The sequence below is a fragment of the Heptranchias perlo genome, chromosome 28 (assembly GCF_035084215.1).
Source record: "Heptranchias perlo isolate sHepPer1 chromosome 28, sHepPer1.hap1, whole genome shotgun sequence".
Lineage (NCBI taxonomy): Eukaryota > Metazoa > Chordata > Chondrichthyes > Hexanchiformes > Hexanchidae > Heptranchias > Heptranchias perlo.
In genome coordinates this window covers 24,964,868-24,975,729 of record NC_090352.1, presented here as the reverse complement: position 1 = coordinate 24,975,729, position 10,862 = coordinate 24,964,868, and the positions used below count along the sequence as shown (strand labels likewise).

The following is a 10,862-nucleotide window of genomic DNA, read 5'->3' as shown; positions in this document are numbered from 1 at the left end:
AAACATTGAATTGAAGAACATTTGAATCAGGACTTTGTACTTCAGAAGAAACTATACTTGGGTCAGGAGTGTGGGTGTGTGTGCACACGCATATAGCCGAATTGGATTGCACAGAAATTTACAAGATCGAGAAGAGTATTTTATCTCTACAAATTTTCAGTGCTTGTGAGAATGGAGAGGGTTTTCAGACGATGGGAGTAGCAATAAGTCTCTCTCACCTCCGTCACTCTCGTTTGTCACTCTTCCTTCACTTCTGTTTCTCTTCTCCCTTCCTCACCCACCCCCCCACCCCCCACTTACTTTTCCCTTTATGAATCTTCCAGTTTCTTTCCCCCAATCTATTTTCTACAGCAAGCAGCACGGAGAATAAGAAACCAAATGTTAGTCAGGACTGTCCCTGACCGTCCCCGGGTAGGGGCTGCACCAGTGGTTTAGAATGTTGGGGAGAAGAAGAAAACGAGTACTTAAGCCAACTTCACCGTCACTCGCCCGAGATCAGCTAACTCAGCACAGTTCACTTTTAATAAATATTTCTACAGGTGGGAAAATAATAAATTTGTGCACAAGCGAAATGCATTCTTTTACCTTCAAAGTAAACTTTTCACCCTTCTAGAAAAATTAATTAGTGCACTTCATCCAATGTGGTGATGTGGAGCAATATAGCCGTTATTTCAAGCAAGGCATTTTAACATACAACCTATTCAAGGTGAATTAGTACACTTCATTCAGTGAACTTTTGCAAAGTTTATTTTAATCCCTGCATCTTTCCTTAACAGCAATACACTTTATTCAGTCATGAGGCAGCAGTACTTAAAATACAAAGGAGAAATCTAGTACGATAACACTAGATTATTGAAATAGTCGTCATTAATCACTCCTCAGTACACCTCGTCCTTCTATTGCTATTGACCAGCATTTGTTCCAATTTTTAAAAAGTACCATTAGCTTTAAAAGTATATTTATAGAAAATATTTCGTGGGTGAGGCTATTGATATCTTGTACAAAGAAAGTCACTCCTGCTGGTCTCTGAAAAAAACATTTCAAAATGTTTTAATAAAAAAATAAATATTATAATGGAAATATGTCTTCCATTGGAAAAAGACCTGGATAATCTGAGCTGGGGGAAAATGCTGTTTTCTTACAGTATCGAACACAGCTGGACAAATGTTTTCAAACTGGTGTAACTTGTGCCCCAATTCCCCATGTTCCCTAAAAATAATAAAAACTCCAACATAATAAAAATTGACAAGTGACATTGGGGGGGGGGGGGGGAGGGGTGGTGAACTCATAATAAAGCTTGTGACATTTGCAAAAATTGTTATAACCATGATAGAATTTGAAGAGGAAGTAGAGAAGTTCGATGTAATTCAGTCTTACAGAAAATGGGCAACAATCAAGAGTTTCACTTTTTGTTGGTGTAAACATAACCAATGTCCAAAGATCCAGTGGAGACAATCACTGCTCTTCCTCAGCTTGCTTGATTTTTCCAAACAGAGATCTGTACAGTTCTGTCCTGGACAGGAGAAAAAAATAACATTTTAAAAATTTGCTTTTCGTTGAATAAATGCTAATCCACCTTTAATTAGCCCACTGCAGCCTGGAAAGGGAGTCTCACAATTTCATAGCACTTTCAAGAATGAAATTCTATCCAAAAATGTTTTTATTAGTTTTAGGACAATGAATGCTGACGATACCATTAAAGGAAAATGGCTAGGAGATCTTACTGAACCCACTAACTGTAAAGTATAATGATTTTATTATCCTTAACTATCAGTAGATATAATTCTTAACCCAAGGTGTTTCTTCAATTTTATTATTTCAACAACATCTTTTAATTCCGCTCCCTGATACAATTTCCAGCAATTCTTCCAATTGCTGAAAATTGACCTCCCAAACACACGATCAGCAATTCCTCCAACCCTGGGCTCCCAATGAAGCGATAAGCACTTACCGCTTAATCAAAAATTAATTTAAAAAATACAAATGATATAAAGTAAAACAGAAGGACATTAAAGTTCAGAATTCTTTGTAACTCTACCGTATCCTCATGAAACTTCCAACTGAATAATCATCTTTGTGATTCACTGCACTGGGGCCCTAGATTTTTTCACTTCTGTAATGCATCTGGCCCCGGTATGAAATCAGATGAATTAGGTCCACGTGCAGAACAAGCCAAGAGATGCAGCCTGATTTCCCAATTGTAAAATGGGCTCCCATGTTTAGTTTCACACGTACGCTAGACATACATGCATTAGGGAAGCTCAAATCAACAGTTGTGGAGCTCAGGCATAAGATACTAGGAGATTTTAACTTTTGGGCAGCTGATCTATTTTGAGGGCCAGGTCTCATTACCAAGCTACCAGCAAGCTGGGGTTGTCAAGCGGGTGTCCTGATGCAGCTCACCAGCTCTGGGCCATTGCAATATCAAGCTGCCCAATCCGGCAGGCAGGCAGGCAGGTTCAGGGAAGGTGGAGCCGGGGACAACAGCAGCCCATATTATTCTTGTGGAGCCTGGAGGAGCACTCCTGCGTCCTGCCGCCCAGCAGAAGGTCCTTTTGAGGATGGTGGCAGCCAGAGTGCTGGCATAAACGGGGCGGTAAGCCATTTTTGGACCAGTTTACATTGGGCGGCCCAAGATAAAATCTACCCCTAGGAATCTGTAAGGAAAATAAAAAGTCTAAAGTTTAGCCGAGGCTTTCAATGGCACAGGTGTGTTACTGTCCATGACTGACAATTTCTTAATAAGTCACCAGTGACCATCAATTCTTATACATTATCTGAACTTCAGTTAAGATGCAACTTTTTAATCTCCACCTTTACTGTACATTTTGCTTACACCCTAGAGCTACTGAAGAGAAACTGATTTCCTGAAGAGACTGGTGTTCACAGAGTGGCAATTTGTGTTTCCAGTTCTTAACGTTTAACAAAAGTATGACGATATTTGTAACTGCACAGATCAGAAATTCAAAACCCATTTAAATATCTTTCAGCTGTGAAGAATTTCCAATGTTAAATCTTCAAAATGCACTCACATCTTTAACACCCTGGGGTAGATTTTTGTTGTCACCACCTGGGCCTAAGCATCGCCTGGCTGGAGCGCAGAACGGAAAATCTGGCGGGGAGGGTCACACACTGGTAATAGAACACACCAAATTTTCCTTCCATTGAAATTAATGGAAAGAAAAGTCCGGCAGGCTTTGTAAGGGCCGTATGATCCTCCCTGCCAGATTTTCCTTTCTGCACTCTGCCCAGCAATGCTTATTGCCTAGGCGATAACGATGGAAATCGACGTAATTGTCCTTTGGGGAGATAGCCTGATTATTTCTTTGGCAGGAATGATTAGGGGGGCCGGGGGAGAGAAAGAGAGAGACAGAAAGATAAAACAGAAAAAGGGGAAAAGAGAGCAAGAAAGATTAAGAAAAATAAATAAAGGAGGTGGTAAGCAGAGACAAAAAAGGGGGGAATGCAAATAGAAAGAGGGAGATACAAAAAGAGCAAAAGAAAGGGGGAGCAGGTGAGAGAAAAAGGGAGGTAAAACAAGAGACTTATTACAAAATACTTGACTCCAGGGAAAAACATTGTTCAATTACATAACTGGATATTTAAAGCTAAAAGTAGTTAAATGCTCACTCTTTATTGGCCCTGAAAATCCAATGTAAACACTCATTTGGAACTAAAAGGCTAGCAATAAAGATTAGTAATACGGACTGAAACAAAAACTTTCCCCCCGAATGCGGCATTGCTGGCGCACCAATGCATTGTTCCAGAACAGTACGACAGAGGAGGTGCATCTGCACAAGGAGGTGTTTAAACGAAAAGTCAGTCAAGTGAACCTGAGCTGCTCTGCTACCAATCAACTCTAGGGCAGCTTTAGCAGAAACTTAGAACAGGTTACCTGCCTGTGCTGCCAGTTGGGGACAATGGTGCGGGACGGGGAAGAACACAGGCGCTTTTAGAAGAAAAAGGGTAAAATTGTTTTCCTGCAAGTACACCATTCATTTTGCAGGTGGTTTTCCCTTGCTTGATCAAAATATGGGAGGCAGCCAGTCAAAACTGTAAAGTTGCACTTGCAACACAAAGCACATATTAGAAGCAGGCATTAACACATACTTGCCCAAGTCCTGCGTGCAATTTCTGGCATCACCAGCATAGCACAGCTGGACAAAAACAAAAAACCAACACCAGTGCTAAGTGGGCTTCAAGCAGACACACAATTTTAATTAGGGTCAACTTCCCTTTGCAATATTCAACAGAACAAACCAGATTACTCCTCATGGGGATGGTAATAAGGGAAAAAATAATCTCCTGTCAGTAACTGACATTAATTGCCTTTGTTCTGGAATAGACCAAAGTAAAGCCAAATTCTTTGCAAAAAACAGGCTTTAACATTGTAGTTGCATTGTTACAATAAAGACCATGACTGAACCTGCATTCCGTCACCTCCCCACAAACCAGCAAGGCATTTTCAGATTAACTGCAGTTTAAAAGGAACAGAAAGTACTATTTGGAATTTAAGCAACCCTCTAATTATTTTACAAACATTTTTCTAGCTTAACATAAGATTCTAAACTGTAAGGACTTTAGCTGTCTTTAGCAACTGTTCACTATTCCATGCTAGAAAACCGTGGCTACTGCAGCATGTCAATAGCATGGAGTCTGAACAGCATATACATGAAAAACTTTTTTTTTAAAAAGATGAAATCTCATTTTATGAAGCTATTCATTATTGATGCCACTTTTTTTCAATTCTTTTCAAAGACAAAGCTCGAGACACTGAGCCAACTGCCGCAAGAACCTTGTCAAATCAAATAACAAATATTCAAAAGGTGCACCCTGACTGGCTATCATGTTCTAAGGCAATCATGTATTTTCTAGAGGCATGTCCTTTTCAGCCAGGCCCTTCAAGTGGGGAAACTAGATGGAATATTTTAATAGGATGCACAAAACCACACAAGCACTGAAAAGATTTGAGGAATTCAATCAAACGAGCAATAAGGGGTATCATTTAAATTCTGTATATTTTAGACTTGAGTGACAATACTTGAAAGACAATGAAAGTGACCCTAGCTCAAGATTCCAATTACTCTCGTCCATTCAACAGCTTAGATTAGTCCACTGTGCTCTTTCATTGTGATTTACTCTTGATTGCTTGTTCTCATACAAGGTTCTGTTTCTAACAAAAAGAAAAAGCAGAAGAAAGATCCATAAACAGTTTTTTAAAAATGAAAACCGCTCCTAAATACAAAATCACTGCTAATTCACCTACTGCATTTAATACAATGGATAAAGTTTTGCCAAACCTTCATACCCACATCACAGCTTCCAAAACGTATTATAGTAGTAAATGGCAGTTTGTTATAAATTGGGGTGGGATGTCCTTTTTAAGCAGTGATTCAGTACCAGTTGCCAATTTACAAATATTTTAACCTCTCTTTCTATATAACTGATGAGTGTCCCCCCACCAATTTTCTCAATCCTCTTCCCCTTGTAAGACATTGATTCCTTTCTACGGTACATTGCCAAGGGCACTGGTTGTCCACCGGTAGGTACTTCGCTCAAATGGTTATTCTTCACGTGTAAGGCTCGGCAGAATGTCAGCAGGATATTTGATTACAGAGGGCTGAGCTTGATCCTGCTTGTGCCCAACATCCACAGACACCTCCAGCTGAGAGTATTGGATAGCGCTACCTAGCAGGAACCCTGGCTGACATTTCCCTTCCCCTATCCAAATGTGCTGAGACCCAATTATAGCGCCCCTACCAATGCCTTGGCTGAGATCAGCTAGCTCAACGTACAACTGAAATCAAATCTGTATAGCTGAATTGCTGACTAGATTAACTTGCTGAGCCACCTGTGGAGAGATCTCTACTCAATACCAATCTTTTGCAGCAAGTGCCAGATACATGTACCACATTGCATCTTCCAGAGATTTGAACATTACAGCGAGAGAAACCTACATTTAAATTACTACCACCTCGCTGAGAATCGTTTTGCTTATATGTAAACAAAAATGATCAATGAGTCTCAATTTCCTACTGCTTATTGTGGGGCGGGTCAGTGGGCAACATATGTTTGCACAAAAATGACAAGCCCCATAAACAAAAATGGGAGGCTCCCCAAATATGGCTGGCTGCCTGCTTACCTTTTTGCATTTCACATCCTGGCCTGTTCCACTTCCATCCACTGTACTCTTCTGCCTCAGCTGGTCCACATATATATTTGTATACTGACGCCCTCAAAGCAAACTCGCTGGATTTGCAAAGGGTGGCTGCCGGGTGTGCCGCATTTTTTTTAAAAAGTGAGTTTCAAGCTATGATCATTTGGATTCCATTAACTATCCTTTTCATACAATAGTGCCACATCAAGTCTGCAGTAGCCCTGCCCCACAATCAGTAACTTGCTACATAAAAATTGATTTAGAATTATTTTATTTTTATGTTTGATGCGCAGAGGAATTGTTGGAAAACCATGTGATATTAAGATCTATGTCCACAGATTAATCACGTTTGTGCAGTAGGCTTGTGTTACCCTTTAATATCAGCTTAGCTCAGTTAGTTGTACTCTCGAATGAGTCACGAGATCATGGGTGCAAGCCCCACTCCAGGACTCGAGCATGTAGTCTGGGCTGACACCCCTGTGCAGTACTGAGGGAGTTCTGCATTATCAGAGGTTATGTCTTTTGGATGAGACTTTAAACCGAGGCCCTATTAGTCTGTTCAAGCAGACATAGAAGATCCCATGATACTAAAAGAAAAGCAAGGAAGTTCTCCCAGAGTCTTAACCAACAGTCCTCTCTCAACCAGCACCACCAACTTCATTCACCTCATTTGCTGTTTGTGGGACTTTGTTGTACACAAACTGGTTATCACATTTGCATGGATTGAGTGATTACGCTTCAAAAAAAAGAGTAATTCATTGGATGTGAAGCAAATTTGAGTGTCCAGAGATGAAATATGCTGTATAAATTAGTTATTTTTATTGTCTGCAAATACAGCATAGCAAAAAAAAAAATGCACAGAAAAGCAGTTCTGGTGGCAGTTTGTGTCCCAACATAATCATACATAAAGTAGTAAATTTTAGTTACATTTGCTCCTCCTTTAATTGCAATATATTGAAACGTCCATTTCATCCAATAGAAAATGGCACACTGCGCTCTATAGACTAGAAGCATCAGTTTGGGTAACAGATGATGCTGTGTATTAGAATGCTTTAAATTGATGGAACATGGGCTTAAAGTCCAGTATAGACAGACAGCTTAAAAAGAGGTTCTCTTGCTCTGATGACTGCTGACAGCCCAAATTGAAACAGCTTTTTGACATTCTTAATCTAGATCTCCCTATTCATCAATTGACAAGTCAAAGCATTCTGAAATTGGGACACCTTCCATTAATTATATAACGTCACTCCAAGAGGCTTTCAGAACTGATCATATTGAAGAGTATGCTCCATAGAAATTGGAATTCAGGAAACTTCGCTGAATGCTGTAGGAACTCTGCTTTGAACCTTAGTGCATGGAGTGCATATTATAAAATAGTTGCAAAGTTTAAAAAGCACAGAAACTACTTTCTCTTTGAAGAGAGAAAGTGGAAAGGACTACATAAAGCGGCCTCGATAACAAATGCCAAAAACTGGTCACATTCCTTGGTAGCTAGCTTAGAGTTCTGGGAAGTATTACAACCCAAACTTACAGCCATGGAAGTGTGTATCATGTTCAAATTATATTTTGAGAGGCTCTCTATTTTCTCTCCAAGTGAACCATCCCAATATTCACCTCCAGAGATATAGTCAATAGTACCCTTCATTGATAAAAACAAAGGCACATTTATGTAATGTGGGGAAATAACTGCAAGGCCAGTTTTCCCTCCCTCATCTGAATGACTTCACAGATGGGCAAACTCGTCCCCTTGGGGAGGCCTGAACATGAATAATCAGTTGACATGGATTCTAGTTCAGGTCTCCCAGTTGACAGTCCAGTACTGCAACATTGAGGCGATCAGGTTTCTTAGCAATTCACAGCACTTGGTCATGGCCCATTTTTTTTTTAAATCGAAATCGGTTTTCCAAATGTAGTTTTGTAATATGGATTCAGGTTTATCATAAACAGCATTTAGACTGCCAAAGTTTATTTAGGAGCTATCTGAGGCTTTGAACATCCGTGTCTGGATGGGATTGAAACTCAGATGCGAAACAACATTCGCACCACAACCCACCTTTTTAACCATGACAGGTTTTAAAAAGGACTGGATGAATTCCTCATAGCAAGAAGGATTCAGGGCTATCCGTGCTGGAATCACAGTAAGGAACACTGATGGCAGGTTTGGCAGGGTAGACTAGGTGGATAATGGTCTTCTGCCCCAAACATTACTATGTCATCATGTTCAATTCATATGCAATGGTAATTAATTGGCAGTGACTTTATGGCATCCGGTATCATTTGGATGGAATCGATAATTTTGCACTGCACAGGAAAATAATTGGGGGAGGGGAAGAAGAAAGAGGACAAAGAATGTACTTCCCCAGCAACATGGTAACCCCCTTGCTCCCAGGCAAATTTAAAGAACTTCCAGAGGTGGATTAATTTCTGGTCCACTAACAGCCTCGCTGTTAGCACTATTGTGTTTTCTAGCATCAATTGATTTGTGATTTACATATAAATTAGACAATTACTACACAAGGCCGTATTTAGCATATAAAATTAATTTACAACTATAACCATTCGTAAATCTCCAGCACACTTTAAAATGACACTTTGTGAAAAGATGGGAGAGGACAGCAGAACTTAAAACTTAGGGGACATGAGCATTTACACAGCAATTTCTAATATGAAGCCAGTTTAAATACATTCACCTTTTAAAAATGAAATTAAATAAATAAAAACTACTAATGTCCTTTACAAAAATAAAATGTTAGTTAATGAGATTTCAGTCCAATACAGCAACTTATCCCACAGATGGAATAGACAGAAAAGGATTACAGCATTCACAGTTGCTTCTCTCCCCCTTTCTTCTTGCAGCTGCACTGGTTTTTTTGGCCAGGTACACCATGCAGAAACAGAAACTCATCAATCCTGCAAGTTTAACCTTGTCACTGTTGAAATTCACTAGGGTAAGGGTACATTTTAATACTTTCAGCTCCCTTAAGGCTATGCAAAATGAACCATGATTCTTTGATTTTTCGTATTAAAAGTAGATTTGAGCCAGTGATTTGTAACAGGTTTCCTCCCCTTCACAGCGTTTTCTTAGAATATCATTAGCAGAGGTAAGTGTAGTAAGGTATTTCATGGTTGATACAGATTCATATTAAGCAGCATACATAATATTTCTGGTGTGAGATTTGGTGCTTCCTGTAGGAGTCCTAAAATTTAATATGGGGCAGTCCAATGGTGTGGTTTGAACGCTAACATGCACCATTATGAAGCGGGAAGGTTGCAGGTTCAATCACCATCTCCACTTGGTTTTTGATCGAGTAGTGTCAGGCAGGGAAATGGTGGGCAGATATTACAGAAGATGGAGGGGAGAAGACTTGGAGGGAATATCTTATCTAGGCAGTACTATGGGACTGGCCAGATGGACCACAATGATCGTTTCCAGCTGTTCTAATGTTCCCTATGTACCTTACACCTCTTATTGACTGGCCAGAAGGACATTGGAAAAGATTTAGAAGCAAACTGTCCTGCTCTCTCAATAACAGTGACACAAGCTCCAGAAAGACCCAAGATAAAAGAACCAGCATCCATGGAACTGTACCCTAGTCAATATCTTCAGGAGAGGATGAGGGAAGATAATTGTGGGAAAAGAGATACAGGGATAAATTAGAAAAAATAATATTTGGCACCAAGATTATTTCCAGACACCTTTTACAATCTAATCAGGTAACAGAGAAACATAGAATAATGATTTTGTTCCTGAATTACTAGTCATATAACAGAAACATTCTCTTGTCACATATCCACTTTGGTGAAATTAACTACAGATATACAATTTTGCACAAAGCTAAGAGTGGTTCATTTACTACTTAACCTCTTCAGAACATTGTTATTTTTGATATGTCAGTCTGTAAAGTTTATTCTGACAATACAGTGTAGTTTTTACCAAAATCTGAAATTGAAACTAATTATTAATAAAATATTCAATGAACTGCATTGGAATTACAAAAGTGCAGGTCTTGGCCACTAGATGGCAGTATTTAATGGCCTCCCCATTAACAAGATGGATGTAAGACTACACTGAATGCTGCACAAATCAAAACATAAAATGAAACAGTCCTACAATAATTTACCCTGTACAGCACTAGGAGGAAAATGTGAAAAATACTGTTTGTGGGCTTTTTAGCAGGTGCAAGAGCACACTGTATCCAGCATACTGTGCAGGCCTGCTTTCAAGTTTAAAACTTCAGAGATCTCCCATCCCATGGATAATATGCAAGGTTTTGAAATGATTTCTTTTCTTTCTTAATCAAATGCTGAAAAACCACAACATTTGTAACAGTTTTTATAAATTCAAATGACTGATTTTAAAAAAATCCCGTCTTGAAGGGATTAATTTGTGCTGTGGTGTGGATCCATTAGCATTTCAAGCCCCGCTCTCCCTGCACCTCACCCAAATGACCATTCTTCATCTGGGCGCTCAGACAAGAGAGTTGAGTGCCGTTAACTTATGCAACCATGGTGGGGGAGATAATAACTGTGTTCAGTCTTGATCCAGTGTCCATGCTCACACTTTCCAACAGAAGACATGGGGCAACGATCAGGAGCAGGCACCCAGTCTGATCTCTCCTCTCCCTAGCCCAGTGGTGCCAAGGTACTACTCCACACTGACCAGAGATTGAGCCTGCGACCCTTCTAGTCCTCACGCAACGCTGGA

The 10,862-nt window shown here is 39.8% G+C and overlaps 1 protein-coding gene across 1 annotated transcript in view; it reads right to left on the bottom strand.

Moving 5' to 3' along the window:
* Window positions 1-724: 724 nt before the first annotated feature.
* Window positions 725-10,862, bottom strand: part of aatf (apoptosis antagonizing transcription factor) — an 88,260-nt gene continuing 78,122 nt past the window's right edge. Inside the window, exon 12 of the mRNA XM_068008233.1 lies at window positions 725-1,513. Within this exon, the coding sequence (XP_067864334.1) occupies window positions 1,456-1,513 (58 nt within the window). The 3' untranslated portion in view covers window positions 725-1,455. The remainder of the gene's footprint in view (window positions 1,514-10,862) is intronic.